This window comes from Sceloporus occidentalis, unplaced genomic scaffold (genome assembly GCF_023333645.1).
Source record: "Sceloporus occidentalis isolate IW3139 unplaced genomic scaffold, rSceOcc1.0.p SCAF_4, whole genome shotgun sequence".
NCBI classification, from domain to species: domain Eukaryota; kingdom Metazoa; phylum Chordata; class Lepidosauria; order Squamata; family Phrynosomatidae; genus Sceloporus; species Sceloporus occidentalis.
In genome coordinates this window covers 112,586,926-112,603,012 of record NW_028316984.1, presented here as the reverse complement: position 1 = coordinate 112,603,012, position 16,087 = coordinate 112,586,926, and the positions used below count along the sequence as shown (strand labels likewise).

The following is a 16,087-nucleotide window of genomic DNA, read 5'->3' as shown; positions in this document are numbered from 1 at the left end:
TTTGGCATTATACATTTATTTATTTTTTTATGCCACAGTCAAAATACTTTGAGAGAACCAGTGTGGTGTAGTCGTTTCAATGACTTTGGAGACCAGGGTTCAAATCCCTGTTTGGCATCTATTGAGTGATCTTAGGCAAATCACACTTTCTCAGCCTCAGAGGGTGGCAAAGGCAAATGCCCTCTGGACAAGTCTTGCCAAGAAATCACCATGATAAGTTTGCCTTAGGGTTACTATAAGCTGGCAATGACTTGAAGGCACACAACAACAACAAAAATGTTTTTGAACCTTCATAATGTTGAGTACCTTGGATACATCAAGTAGTAATAATGACAATGGAATCAATCCAAGTTTTAATATAATTCAATACCAAAAAGTTGTGGGGGAGTTGATATTTCTACAAGGCAGTTATGTCCATTATATAGGTTTGTAGAATATTTGACAGTTCTGTTTTTATTGGATACAAATATATACATCCATGCAGAAATGAAAAACAACAATTACTTACCAGTTGGTCTATTTTCTCTGTGTTAGTCACAGAAAATGTACAAATAGAAGCATAATTTGCTGCTGTAATTTCTTGGTCCAGAATTGTGGTGTAGAAGGCAGTAAAAACCTTTGTAGTTTCAATGTAATTCCACTTTTGATTGGCAGCTCCATTTTTACATCCTTGGTATTTCTGGCAAAATATAAAATATTTTTCATCCTATTTTAAGATTTTCAAGAGATTTTTAGCTTTCTTTCTCTCTCAACTACTTTTTAAAATCAAGAAGAAGATATTCTAAAATCTCCATTTGCAATTGGGATTGGGGCAGAGTTGGTTACTGGTATGTAACGGTATTTTAAACGCATCTGGAAGATACAGTAAATACTAAGGACTTGCATTGGCATCAGTTGCCACTAAAGCAGGAAGTTACAAGACATCAATTCTTCTTAGGGATATCTAAATTTATCTAATTTAGGCATTTATTATTATTATTATTAAGCTTTATTTATAAAGCGCTGTAAATTTACACAGCGCTGTACATACAATCTTTTTAATTGGACGGTTCCCTGCCCTCGGGCTTACAATCTAAAAAGACATGACACAAAAGGAGAAGGGAAAGATGGTGGGGAGGGGGCCTCTCTAGTAGGATAATACATATAAAATACATAGCAATACAGGAAGTGATTCAATAAAACAGACAACAAAAGAACATCAAATAGCAAGTAACAATTATGCAATGCCTGGGAACACTTCTCTGATACATATCGCCAACAAGTGGCGTACCAGCGCCAATTTTAGGGTTAGGGATCGTGCAGCAACTGCATGGTCCTTAAGCCTAATACACCACAGCAGTGTTACAATGGTGGCACCCCCGTATACACGGGTGCTGCCATTGTAACATAAGTGATGCGTGGCATCTGCACATCACTGCATGTCGCATATGTAATGAATGCGCCATTGGTGCACCTGTTACATCTGCCCTGCGGCAGAAAAAGAACCCACTTTTCCTGGGTTCTTTTTCCTCCAGAGGGAAGCTGCACGGTTTGGTGGTTGCGGCTTCCCTCCGGAGGAAAGCAGGCCGCCAGTAGGCCGCCCATTTTGGGCAGTCTGTCCCAGGCCTACGGGCCTGAACAGACAGGGCAAAATAAAGCTGCTTTGGGTCACTTTGGAGGTATGCTGTTTAAATGACACACGCATCTTAAGAGGCCAAAAGCTGTGCCAAAGCTGCACACTTGTCCTTAGGACTGGAGTGTCGCTTTGGCGTGGCTTCTGGCCTCTTAGGACACATGCAGCATTTAAACAGCATACCTCCAAAGTGACCTGAAGCAGCTTTATTTTGGCCTGTCTGTTCAGGCCCCAAGTTTTGTTGAGTTTCCTTCCAATTCTGCCTGCATTTTCCTCCTTCCCTTGTTTTGTATTGAGTTTTGAGGCTGTGATTTCTTTCAGCAGGGAAGTTTTCCAAATTTTGATAATTTATTTGCATAACTCAGTTTTTAAAATGCAAATTTCCTCCAATGTCTAAAGCAGTACTTGAGGTCTATTGTTTCTGCCGAGGGTGGCTGGGGTCATAAGTTGACATGTGTGCCTCAGATAAAACCCTCACCAGGTTCCTCCCCGTTTCAGTTCCTCAGTCTCAAGGCTCAAACATTTAATTAGATTGTAGGTCAATAAAGATGGCCCTTGTTTAACAATGAACTTGCTGTTCACTTCTGACAATGAACATCTCTGAACTGGATCTGTATTTGATAAATCAAAGTTTACTGAGTTTTAACTACTGAAGTCTGGATTACTGAACTTGATATCCTGCTGGACTTGACACTATTTTACTTATAGCGGTTTAAAATCAACTTTGCCAGATTTGATGGCAATCAAAAGAGGTTTCACGATATCCCATTACACCAGCTGCTTTACCTGAAGGATAACAGGACAGCCTTGTATTTCCAATGTAATCTTTGGATACCCATTCAGTATGTTTGGCATTGATACTGCTAGTACTAGGGTTGGATCATTCACAAGATGGAAAGTCCTAGGAACAGAAAAGCCAGACACAGAACAAAAGATTACAGGATTATTTTGAAAGCAAAAGAGAAAACCTAACCTGCCTATGGATGGAATAATAATTGAATGTCTGATTATTCTTATATTATCATGTATTGACAGCTGGTTCTACACAAGGCCTGGCATGCATATTTCCAGTGCAGCATGGTGTGAAACTACACCTGAGGCTCACTCAGTTTCATTTCATCAAAGATGGTAAGTTGAGTGTGAACTTCTAGAGAAGTGGTTCTCAAAGATTGGTCTTCCAGAAGTTTTGGACTTTAGCTCCCAGAATTTCTGTCTGTTAGCCAAGCTGGCTAGGCCTTCTGGAAGTTGAAATGCAAAACACCTGGAGGACCAAAGTTTGGGAATCAATGTTCTAGAGGCTTATGTTAAATTCCCAGTGTCCTGATATGGGGTGATGAAATAGGAAGCCACGGTAGTAGTAGTAGTAGTTGTAGTAATAAATAATAGCTTATCACAACAGATCTTTGCTTCAAGTTTTTAGAGTCTGGAACCTGACACAATAGAGAAAGGGAAGGGAAAAGTAGGCAGAGGTGAAGCAAACATGAATATTTGGTTACAGGTATAATCTATACTTGGGCTTTTATAGTAAGGCAGCTTACTATAGCATTACTTCTGAAATAAATTTGATTTTTGTTGGGGTTTTTCAACAGTAATGGTTAGGGGTAGGAGCCAAACTGTCACATTTTTAGTTTTTTTGTGGGTTTTTTCAGGCTATGTGGCCATGTTCTAAAAGAATGTATTCCTGACATTTCACCTGCATCTGTGGCTGGCATCTTCAGACCAAGGCTTTTCCAGCTGTAACCAATGAAGTTGTAGTCATTTTCTTTTCAACATCCATATTCAAATATTTTATTATTTCATTAAATAAAGCCCTGATTGCCACTGACCCTGCAAATTATCATTTTGTTGTCTCATCCCCTTGTCTGTGTGTGTAATCTTAGAAATATTCTCAGAAAGTTTCAGAACTAGCTGTCAGCTGAAACATTCAATGTCTGCACTTTAATAAGAAATGAAATGGACAACTGGCCTAACCTGATAGTCAGACTGATCTGAGTGCTAACAATGCAATGTAATCCTTGTAGAATCTGCTACATTTTAAACAGTAAATTTGCACCTGCTGTCTTCTCTCCATATCCAGTGTTGGTTGATATTGTCACCCTTCTTTTCCAACAAAACCACTTCAGCACCAGAATGCAGATCAGAATTCTCTACACCCAAAAGAAGATTAGGAAAGCAGCAGCTGATAATTTTCCCATTTCTAAATTCAAACAGTTGATGATGGGCTTTCTCCACTTCTTCAGTCAGTTTAGGTTGATACCTGAAGTCAACAAAATGCATTTTGCTCTCAGTTTTCTGGAATATCATATGGTATGATAAAAGAGAGTTTAAAAACCAAGAAATGGAGGGAGCCAAATCTTTGTTTATTTCTGCAACTTATATGTTTGATGTCTGAAGTCAAATATATGTCAAGCAAAGTGAGCAAAGTTGTTGAGAAAGTGAGTGGGCGGACAGATGACACTGTGAAAAGAAAGGTTCACTGAAACTATAGAAAGGTCTTGGGGAAAAGCATAGAGGACTTTATTGATTTCTGAAATACATTATTCTAGATAGCATGAAGGTCTAAACACCACTTTTATCTAGGCTACAGATTGTGCCATGCTTCTCTGTGCTTACTTGGAAAATGGAGGAAATGAAAGAAGAATCTGTTTCTGGGCCTGGTTTATTTTTTTTAAAAAAAATAGTCATGCTAGCCCATACTGTTATAAAAACTGAGCAAATAAAGGACCATAATATGTAACTGTAAGCTGACAGGGGAATAATGAAGACTTCTTAGTAACTATTCAGTAATGTGCAAAATCACTCAATCTCAAAATAGATAACTTCTAATGATATTTTCATGCCTTCTTTTATACAATTAAAAGGGTTTTGCGCAATTTTCCAGCCCCCTTTCTCCTTTTCACAAAGCTATTGCCTCTATATCTTATGAACTTCCTTTCGTGCATCTATACTGTAGAAATAATGCAGTCTGACAGCACTTTAAGTACTGTAGCTCCATCCAATGGAATCCTGGGATTTTGTACTTTTGCAAAAAGTCCTTAGCCTTCTGTGCCAAAGAGTGCTGGTGCCTCACACAATCCCAAATTCTGCAAATACCAGGACTCTGTAGGATGGAGCCATGGCAGTTAAAGCAGTGTAAAACTGCACTATTTCTACAGTGTAGGTGAACCCTATGTCTTCCATATAAAGGTAATGTATTGTTAGTATTCTTGATTAACATTTGGGTGGTTTTCAGAACATGGCAGAACCCTTATGGAACTCTTGACTACACTTAGGGAACTATGAAGGTTATACGTACAGCAGCCTCAATTTCAACCTATCCCAAATTAAGAGAGGGATGTTTCTCTTGTCCATTTTTTGTATGGTTATATTTGTTGTTGTTGTTGTTAGAGTCCTCAAGTCAACCTCAAGTCATGGTGACTCTGTGGATAAGACATCTCCAAGAATCCCTATTCTCCACTTCCTTGCCCAGGTCCTGCAAGCCCTTGCCCATAATGCCCATAATGTCCTATTGAGAATCACTCTGTTTCTCTGGATTCTGCTCTGACAATGGCTTTTTGTCCTTGGTACAGATTCCTCATCAGGACTATCAAATGCTGTGGGACACTCATGTCTTTGAGCGTGTTCCATAGCTTTTCCATGATCTATACCGTCAAATGCTTTGCTGTGGTCTATAAAACATATGCTGATTCTTTTTTGAAATTCTTTGGTGACCTCCATTAGCCATTTTATGCTTGTGATATGGTCCCTAGTGCCTCTCCCTTTTCTGAATCCTGCTTGCACCTCTGGAATCTCATTCCAAATAAGAAATAAGAGATATATTAAAATATTTTTTAGTAATTCACAAAGACATACAGGACTCACAGAAAACAAGAAAGGAGAATTTCCACTATTCACATGTCACTTTTTATTTTAAAAATAATTTAACACAATTTAACATAATTAGAAGCCGTTCAATAATTAATAGTTGGTAGCAACAATTTACACAACAGGCTAGATGCAAGAGAAGCTGGAGCAGCTCACTATATACAAAACATAAATATCTGACCTGTATTTTTTATATAACTCTGCATCTTCAAAGAACTGTTCATCTTTTTCTTTCAGAAAGCTGCAATTCTCATCAAAATCATAGGGAATTTGCTGCCAGGTATATTTCACAGCTTTATAGCATGCATCTGCTTTAAGATGGGATTTTGCATGTGAATTCCTGAAAAGATATAAAAGTCAATATGAAATTTAGAGCACTAGTGCTCATTACTAGTTTAAATGTTACACGAAGATTTGAATCAATAATTAAAACTGAGCTTAATAAGGAGATTAACACCTAAAACAATTAGAGCTTTTATCCTTGTATCAATATGAGTTTGAGGCTCCATCGATATCAGAACTGCAACACTGCAAAAAGACAGGCTTCCCAAATACAGAGAAGAAAATGAGAGCTAAACTCGGGCTGCAGCCCAAGTGATTTGTATAATAGTTTTGTAGTCAGTTCTTATCATTCAAATTTGTAGGACTCCAAACAAGAGGAGTAAGAGAAGATGTACTTTAATTCTACATTGTATAGCTTATTCAAATAGCCTTAGCTATTAATTTTATAATTTGGAAAGGAGAAAAAAGGGAGGAGCAGCACCAAAAACAGAAGGTATGGACAAAGGAGAGAGAAAGAGAAACAACTCCCAAGCCCAATGCTTTTCAGTACATCATCAATACATAAAAGATTATTCATAGTTAGAATGATTATATTACATGGGTGTAAAGATGTAATATAAATATAGTAAACATCTTTGTAAAAATAAAAAAGTGTGTCTGAGATACTCGGATGAAGTATACAAAATAAACAAAGGGGTCATTCACAACAGCAGATGATCTTGTACATTTCTACCTCTAAGACTGTTAACTGCTTCACACTCAGGCAAAAGCAAACTGCTGCAGCCTCTCCTAGCCTTTGAGTTCTTCCATATTAATAACCTTTGCCATCTTGATTACACTCTGATATTGCTTAGACACACCTGTCTCAGTTTTCATCTGTGAAATGCTAGTGGTGTGTAAAAAACAGATTATCAAATCTTTTTTCAGAATGTGATTGGTTAACTGCTGCTGGGGGGGATGGTCTAATGCTAATAATTATATTAGCATTATGCCAATATAACATAAGACCAGTAGAATTTTGCATTCACATTTAAAGCATCAAAGTTGTAACAGCATCCACTGACAGATATACTACACTGAAGTAATATAGGCTGAAATGAACTGAATTCTTACTGTGTCACTGAAAATACTGAGTTGATTTTAATGACATGGAGTCTGTAGGGGAATGAGTCAACTTAGGAATTCTGCTGCATTATAAATATATATATATATCATTACAAAATAAACAAAGATTTTGTAAAATACAATAAATCAAAGTGATAGACATGCAAAATGTAACACTTATTAATAATGGATATATAAAATAATATTAAGGCCACATTCACACTCATGTTTTTGTGCCGAGTAGATCTGAGGAGAGTCGATGATGCAATACCAAATCAAAGTTCTCACTACTTTTACCCCAATCGAAATTCTCAGTGGCAATTTAATCATATTGACATTTACATTACCATTTGTATCAATTTAAAATAGAGCTGCCATTTCGATCGTTCTCAGGGGAGTGTTAAATGTCTATCAAATGATGCGCATCTACTTCACACTGTTTGGGTGGTATTTTCCTGGCCTAGATATCCCCTTGCCAAGAAACCCCCGTGATAGCTTTGCCTTAAGAGGTTCCCCCCCCCCCCCAGCCTCAGAGAATGGCGATAGCAAGCCCCTCTGAAGAACCCTTGGTTCTTCAGACCCCTAACCCCCACCTCCACTGATAGGGTTTTTTTTTTTTTTAAAAAAAAGTCAATCAATTCATGTCCACCTTTGTCATAATGATGACGCCAGTATTTAAAGGTACTGTCTACTACAGCCAAGCAATAGCACAGGTGTGCATAAGCTGTCTAATTTTTTTTAAAGCAGACCAGCTAATGGGATGTTCCCCAGAGAACCCCCTCCATGGCTATGGCTTTGGCTGTCAGGAAGAAAGCAAAGAGGTGGACATGATCCGCCCCCTGCACATTAACCCCTCCCTTCCTGTGCTCTGAACTGAATCAACAACAAGGTCCCATTTGCAGCTGGTAAAAAAGACCGGTAGGAAAGACACACTAAAATCCCCAGTTCTAGAAGAACCATGTTAAGGGGGATTTCTGCCCCCCAGCCCCCCAGAATTTGGGTCGGGAAAAACTGGCACAAGTGTTATCACAACTAACATAGTATGAATGCCCCCTAAATTACCTAAGTAACATGAGAACTATAACAAATGTAACCAGAAGATATATTTTGAATCAGAACAAGTGACCTGCATCTATAAATGACCAGCTGAACTGGCCTTTTAAAAAAAATCAGTAAAAAGAAACCAAGCTTTTTGAAATAAGGCTTTTCATTTTTCTCCCATCTTTTGACTGAGCACATTCCATCAGCTCTGCCATTTTGGCAGTTTTCCAGAATTATGAAATCCAGTACTTCAATTTAAAGAAAGTACTATCATTCACTTGCAAATAAAATTCTTGTTCCAATCGGCAAGTCCCAATACATTTCATGGTGTTGAGATCTTTGTTGCTTGTTGTACCCAAAACAAAAGTAAATGAAAAGGAAGGAAAGATCCAGTATAATACTCCCATGGCTAGTCAGTGAATGTCAATGAAGTAAACTTCCCAGATTTTCATCATCAGATTTAGAGGGTATTTTTAGGATGGTCTAACTTAACATACAGCCTAGGTGGTGTACACAGAATTCATTCGAGGAGACAGTGGGTCTACTACCCCAACTTTACTGTATTTTGACTAAATTTAGTGGGTATATTTTGGAATGGTCTGACTTAAAATATTGGCCCTGTGCCTCAAGGAATGGACTAGAGAAATTTTTTTGAAAAATCATGCAGAGTAGTATGACATATCATTTGAAAGATGTGGACAATGTAATGATTTTTGGAACATGTTGAATTGATAATATTTGACAGATTTCAAAAATCAACTTTTCTGAAGTTTTTCTGTAAGTATATAAGCAAAGAGCTTTTCCAACTATATAATTATACCACTTCACTACTTTAACTACCATGGCTCCATCATATACAATCCTGGAATCTGTCATTTCAAATTCACTTAGAATTCTCTGCAACAGAGTACTAATTCTACAGTTTGGAACCATGAAGTGGGTAATTCTACATAACTCAATGAACTACAAAAGTTAGGATTCTGTAGATTTGACTGATAGAAGTTAAGGTGGGATAAAAATGTTATAATTATTCTATGTTTCAGTTTGTTTCCCTGCTTTTATTGTATCTTGTGTAAATAGTATGATGGAAACCTGGAGAGGATGTTTGGGATTGTCTGACTTAACATAAAGGTGGCATAAGAGGCCAGGGAGGAGTCCTTTCTTTTTTCATTTATACAGATTTTTTTCAAGTATATGGATTGGTGTGTTTGGAGAGCTATGTTCTCCGAAGGGGAACTGAGACTGATGTGCAATATGAGGAACTTTGGGGCACCCAAACAGATAGTCCTCCTCCAAAACAAATGAAACTGAACAATCATAAATGATAGCTAATGATTCTCCCAAGCAATAGTGGGAATCATAACTAAATTAAAATGTAAGTGTTAAAGAAAATACATTGATGTGAAAATTAATGTTAGTGAATAATAATTAATTTGTAATTTGTTTTATTTATATACCGCTATTCCAAAGATCATAGCGGTGAACAGCAAGTAAGCTAATTAGCAAGTAAGCTAATTACAATGGAATAAATACAATGGAATAAATATCTAAGCATGAACAGAGGGCATACAGTCAGCCCTTCTTATACATGGATTTTTTTATACATGGATTCAAGCATCCACATTTTGAAAATGTTCCAAAAAGTATAAATTTCAAATATCAAACCTTGATTTTCCATTTTTTATAAGACACACCATTTTGCTATGTCATTATATTTAATGGGACTTGAGCATACAGAGATTTTGTTATACACGGAGGATCTTGCAACCAAATCCCAGCGTATAACAAGGGTACACTGTAGTTTTAAATTCATAAACTTTAGATCTATACCCAATAATGGTATGGAAATGTCTATTTTATTTTATTTACATGCCCCTTTAAACAATTCATTTCCTCTTTCAGTATCAATTGAAAGAAATATAGAAACTTGTTCAATTCAGTGCTTTTAAAGGATTGCCATTTATTTGGAGGGTTCTAGTCAATACATTTCTATTTGAAAAAACCTTCCCACATACAGGAAACTGAGTACTCTGTAAATAGAAATTACAGGAGTATTAGGTTTTTATCAGTCAGGCATTTTTTATTGCTAAAATATACAATTATAGAACAAACTGCACATTCTGTCTTGATCAGCAACTTGTTAAAGCTTAATCTAGAGAGTGTATTCTAAAAGAAAATATAAGCTTTCTTTATGGCAGTTGTGAATATGAAAAACATTTAAATTGGGTCTCCTTGTAGTTTCATTAGGTTGGATTCAGAAATGTGCAGAGTGGAACTCTGGGGGCATTCACACTTACTTTTTTGTACTGAGAAGATCTCCATGGTGATGCAATCCTGGATTGATGTTCCCACTACGTTTACCGCAATTGAATCTCACCAAGCCATTTGATGTGGCCAAAGTACAACAGCCTTAGGCCTGTTACAGACTGCCAAAATAAAGCTGCTTCAGGTCTCTTTGGAGGTATGCTATTTAAAAAATGCATGGGTCCTACGAGTCCGGAGGCCGTGCCAAAGCCACACTCCATTCCTAAGCACCGGAGTGCAGCTTTTGGTGCAGCTTCCAGATTCTTAGGATGCATGCATCATTTAAATAGCATACCTCCAAAGAGACCTGAAGCAGCTTTATTTTGGCAGTCTGTAACAGGCCAACGTTTCGTCAAATTTATTTATTTATTTTAGAGTATTTAAACCCCACCCTTCAGCCAAAAAGGCTCTCTAAGCAGTTTACGGATTGTTAATTTGACAGTTCCCTGCCCTCAGGCTTAAAATGTAAAAAGACATGACACAAAAGGAGAAGGGAATGACAGTGGGGAAGGAGATCAAGTCCAGCAGATACTGCCTCTTCTTCTCTCCCTCCAAGACCAGGGTGGCTTCCAGGAAGAGTTCAGATTTAATCTGTTCAGTATTTGTTTGTCTTTTTGGCTGTCCATGGTATTCTCAGAACTCTTCTCCAACACCACATCTCAAATGAGTTGATTTTCTTTCTACTGTCTTTCTTCACTGTTCAGCTGTTGCATCCATTTGTGGGGATGGGGATTATAATACCTTGAATGATTCTAACTTTAGTGCTCAGTTGTGTATCTTTACACTTTATGATCTTGTCTAGTTTTTTCATTGCTGCCCTTCCCAATCCTAATCTTCATCTGATTTCCTGACTGCAGTCTCCATTCTAATCAATATTAGATCCAAGGTCCAGGAAATCTTTAACTATTTTCTCATTACGCAGGTTGAATTGACGTAGATCCTCTGCAGTCATTATTTTTGTTTTCTTTATGTTCAGCAGTAAGTCTGCCTTTGCACTTTCTTCCTTAATTTTCCTTAGTAACTGTTCCAAATCTATTATGTTTTCTGCTAGTAGTAAGATATCATCCACATATCTCAGATTGTTTAAGCTCCTTCATCCTATCTTCACTCCTCCTCCTTCTGAGTCTAATCACAGAATTGTAGAGTTGGAAGAGACCGCAAGGGCCATCCAGTCCAACCCCCTGCCATGCAGGAAATCTAATCCTGCTCTTTACATATTTTCTGCATACAAGTTGAACAGGTAGGGTGAAAGGATACAGCCTTACCTGACCTCTTTGCCAACTGGGAACCATTCTGTTTCTCCATATTCTGTTCTAACAGTAACCTCTTGTCCTAAGTACAGATTTCTCATCAGGACTACCATATATATAGTTATGAATACTATCTATATTATTCTTTCTAACATGAATACTTCTCCACTAGTGTGTCATGCACTGGGATACTCTCAGCATCACCCTGCAGTATTACTATAGAGAACAGCAATAATGGCTGGTCTATAATTTGTAAATGACTGTTTCTAATACTAGCTGGTTTTCAACCTTTCAGAAAACAACAGTGCCACCTATTGCATAGATGACTAAACGCAGTTTGCTTTTAAATTTCCCGTTTCAAATACCCTCATTTCCAGCTGCAGTCCTCTTCCATTAAGGCTTTCACATGAAAACAATAGTTTTAAGAAACTGGCAGTGAAATGGCAGTGTGATAACCTATAATTACCTACAAGTACATACATTATGTTCCCCCCCGCTCTTTCCAATTATAATCGCTGGTCAAACAGATTTTGCTGGCTTTGGGGTTCCTTATGGGCAACAATAGCTATTATCATGCCAACTGCTATTCTTCCATATATCTATGTTTCGACAAGACTATACGCACAAACTGTAATGCCAACTTTTTACAATGGCATGAAAACAGATTGGATGCTGAATAGAAATTGATACTTTATTTCAAAAAAATATATTTATTTGGTAAAATATTTTATAGAGAAATGCATCAGAAAAGCCTACAAAAACATGGGCCACAGTTAATGTGACCCTGAACAGACAGGCCATAAAGCTGCTTCAGGTACCACTTTGGAGGTATGCTGTTTAAATGAGGAATGCATTCTAAGAGGCCAGAAGCCACGCCAAAGCCATGCTCCAGTCCTAAGGACTGCAGTGCAGCTTTGGTGCAGCTTCTGGCCTCTTCTGATGTGTGTGTCATTTAAACACTATACCTCCAAAGTTTCCCGAAGCAGCTTTATTTTGGCCTGTCTGTTAGTGGGAGAACAACATGTAGAAGGGTCTTGAAGTCTACCACTGGCAGCAGCGTGGTAGCATGGTAGCGCAGTGTGCATAGGTTCACGCTGAAGCTTGGCACCAGGAAGGCTACCTGAGAAGCAATAAGACGCTGTCTGCATGCAAGAGAAATTCCTCTCTACCTGCAGAAGCTGATAAAGGAGACTCGAGGCAAATGTCTCATAATGAGACATTTTAATGTTCAGTTGCTCTATGTACAAGCTTGTCTTCTCTGACAAAGCTACTTGCATAACACCATCAACCCACACTGTACAATCAGGCTCCACCCTTATATACACTTGTGCCATGGGGCCACTTAGTCCAACCTCTTCCTGGTGTGTCACCTTAAACCCAGTCCCCCAGGCAGGGTGACTCAGTGCTTTTGCAGCACTTTTGCAGCACTTTGCAGTACTTTCCAGCTCATGATGACATCACTGTGACAGCACATCCTGTGACTCAGCACAGCTCAAATGCTTAATCATCATATTTGCAGGTGACTTATAGTTACCCTGTCACCTTTCATCCACATCTGGACATTTTCCCTCTGGATCATATTCCAACATGCCTGTGGGACTTTTTATAGATATAGTAGAGGCTGCCCAAATAACGTACCTCTCAACCACCTGCGGGGCTTCTCTTCAATAGTAGAAACAGTGAAATAGTGGAAATTTCTTTTCAACCCCATCCTAAATTTGCATCCCACCAGCAGACATTGGAGTTAGGATTACTCTGTCAGTCTTGATGGTTGCACAGGACTCTACTAGATTGTGGTGTCACTAGATTGTGGTGTTCTTTGACTATGAGCAGTACTCTTTTGGTATGTAAAACTTTACTATTAAATATGTTGATCATAAGAATAAGTAGTTAAAATGGGTGAAAATTTACAACACTGGGCATTATCCAGTGAAGCCTAAGCACTTTTAAGTCCTACTAAGCTAGAGGCTAAGAAATTTGATAGAAATAGCAGCTTCTGTGCTTTTCCAAAAGCCCAGTGTGAAGGTTGAGAGACCCTCAGGAATAGCATAGACTGTGCACTAAGGAGGTGCAGCTAGAGACTGGAGGTGGCAGAAATCACAGACCATTCCTCTTCCAGACAAAAGTGCCAGCTGACCAAACTAAGGATGCATCCAGACTGATAGAAAAGTTCAAGATCTTGTTTCTCTTCTTTCCAATGTTATATGCTGAGTTCAAATAAACTGACCTAGGGAACTGGTATAAACAGTCTCTAATACTGGGACATGACAGAAAATACTCTGGGATTAACAAAACCTGTATGGATCTCCAAAATAAAATCAGACAGAACAGGAACAAAACCTGGGATTTTCTTTAAAAAAAAAAAAAATCAGTCTGGATGTGTCCTGAAGTTTGTCTGCATCTAAAGAATTGATTTTAAATTTTATTTCATGAGAACAACATGACTTAAAATGCTTTGCTGACCAACCTGGGAAATAGTGAGACCAGCCCAAAGATATTGGGTTGAAAATTGAGTCACTTTATTATCTATCCTATGTATTATTTCTTCTTGAACAAAGTGGGGAGTAGACTAATGTGGGAGCAGCTGTGGGAGGTGGTCTTTCCCTAAGACATCTTACTCAGCTTCCCTGGGCAATAACCTGAGCCCCAAGGAGAACCCAAAAGCTGGGTTACTCCCCAGGTAGCTCATATCAGAAACACCAACTTGAAAATCTCTCCCACCAGTCATGGAACTTAAAGAGAGGGCTTGTCCTTCAGGACAGCCTCAAGGGAAATCTCATTCCCCACCTCCCTGGTCAGAGGACCTAAAGAAGCAGTTCTAGAAACCTTTCCTTCACCAAAGGGGGTGCCAGAGGTGCTCACTGAAATGCAAAATCTCCCCCCTCTACTTGCCAAGTGACTACCTATTTAGACACCACCCTTGCAAATTGTCCAGTTACATCTGTGACAACGTGGTGTAGGGAAAAAGCCAGTGGAAAAGGGGAAAAATCTTACCTGATCCAATAGTGACCAAGATACTTCACACTGTGTCAGAGGTGGGAGGGTGGGTCAAATGCCTCCATCAAAGAGGAAGAGACAGGAGTTGGCAAGGCCCAAAATTGCCTTTGGTCCTATCCTCTACTTGCCACGGTATGCATGCCACAATAGAAGTTTAAGTTTGGCCTCCCTTTCCAAAAATGCCAGCAAAGCATGCTTCCTACTCCAAATGGATGTGCCAGATGCATTTTTTTTTAAATTTTATTTTAATGGCAGGGCAGAAGCTGTGAAGACCTTCATCACCTTGATGATTGGATTATCCAGAATTAGTCCCTTTCCATTTTCCTTTCTAAAAGAATAACCTGAAGAACAGTTTAGCAACCATTCCCATGAACTTAGTTTTTTGTGATTTTTTCGGGCTATGTGACCATGTTCTAGAAGAGTTTATTCCTGATGTTTCGACAGCATCTGTGGCTGGCATCTTCATGAGAATGCTGGAGTGGAAGAAAGTTGGGTATATAAAGATGTGCTTTCCTGGTCTGGAGTTTTTCTTGTCTCCGGGTGTCTTGGAACAGTTTCTTCGCATAGAGATTTCCAATGTGAAGTCGAAGGCTTTCATGGCTGGCATCCATAGTTTTTTGTGGGTTTTTGCTATGTGGCCATGTTCTAGAAGAGTTTATTCCTGATGTTTCACCAGAATCTGTGGCTGACTACAAAGTTTTTGGCTTCTTATTCTCTTTGCTTTACCCATGTTTTCTAATAGAAAGTTTCAAATCAAGCAGAAGGAAAGTTAGTAAAAGGACTCCTTCAAACAAGGTAGGCAAACTTCCGGCTCAGTCCCCATCCCACCCCCATCCAAGAAATCCCCATGATTCTTCCAACAGAGCCTTGTACATAAAACATGCATTTAGAACTGAAGAATTCTACATCAGAAATTTGTTATGGCCACCTGACAGTCAGGGCTGTTCAACAGTGGAACAAACTCCCTTGGAGTGTAGTGGAGTCTCCTTCCTTAGAGGTCTTTAAACAGAGGCTGGATGGCCATCTGTTGGAGATGCTTTGATTCAGATTTCCTGCATGGCAGGGGGTTGGACTGGATGGCCCTTATGGTCTCTTCCAACTCTATGATTATATGATACCAGAACAAACCACAAGATTCCATAGGATGCAGCCATGACATAAAAAAATTACAGCTATTTTACCTTTTTTCCTCCCCTGACAAGATTTTCTATGGTTAAAAAGAAAGAAAGAAGAAAGAGTAGGAAGACATGGATGACAGATTGAACCTGGCAGCATTTACACCTCTCACAAATATCCGTGAACAAGGTGATATAATAATAAATAAATAATAAAGTTTTTATTTATATACCGCCCTTCCATCAGATCAGGGCGGTTTACAGCAATTAAAACACAATACAATAATAAACAATTAAAAACATAGCATAATTACAAAAGCATAAAAACAAAAGGCCCCAGGTTAGCCAGTCCCGTTGCCAGTGCGGTGGAGGAGGCCTATAGGACCTTATTCAGGGAATGCGGTCTGGAACAGAAAGGTCTTTAGGTCCCGTCTGAATTGGGCCAGGGAGGTAGCTGAGCGGAGCTCTATGGGCAGCATGTTCCAAAGGGCCGGGGCGGCGATGGAAAATGTCCTCCT

At 38.7% G+C, this 16,087-nt stretch overlaps 1 protein-coding gene across 1 annotated transcript in view; it reads right to left on the bottom strand.

Annotated features, from left to right (window-relative positions):
* Positions 1-16,087, bottom strand: part of DCDC1 (doublecortin domain containing 1) — a 370,698-nt gene that overhangs the window by 27,628 nt on the left and 326,983 nt on the right. The window contains exons 27-30 of the mRNA XM_089521309.1: positions 5,658-5,816; positions 3,666-3,869; positions 2,399-2,513; positions 509-679 (exon numbers count right to left, since the gene is read on the bottom strand). Of these exons, the coding sequence (XP_089377435.1) occupies positions 509-679; positions 2,399-2,513; positions 3,666-3,869; positions 5,658-5,816 (649 nt within the window). The remainder of the gene's footprint in view (positions 1-508; positions 680-2,398; positions 2,514-3,665; positions 3,870-5,657; positions 5,817-16,087) is intronic.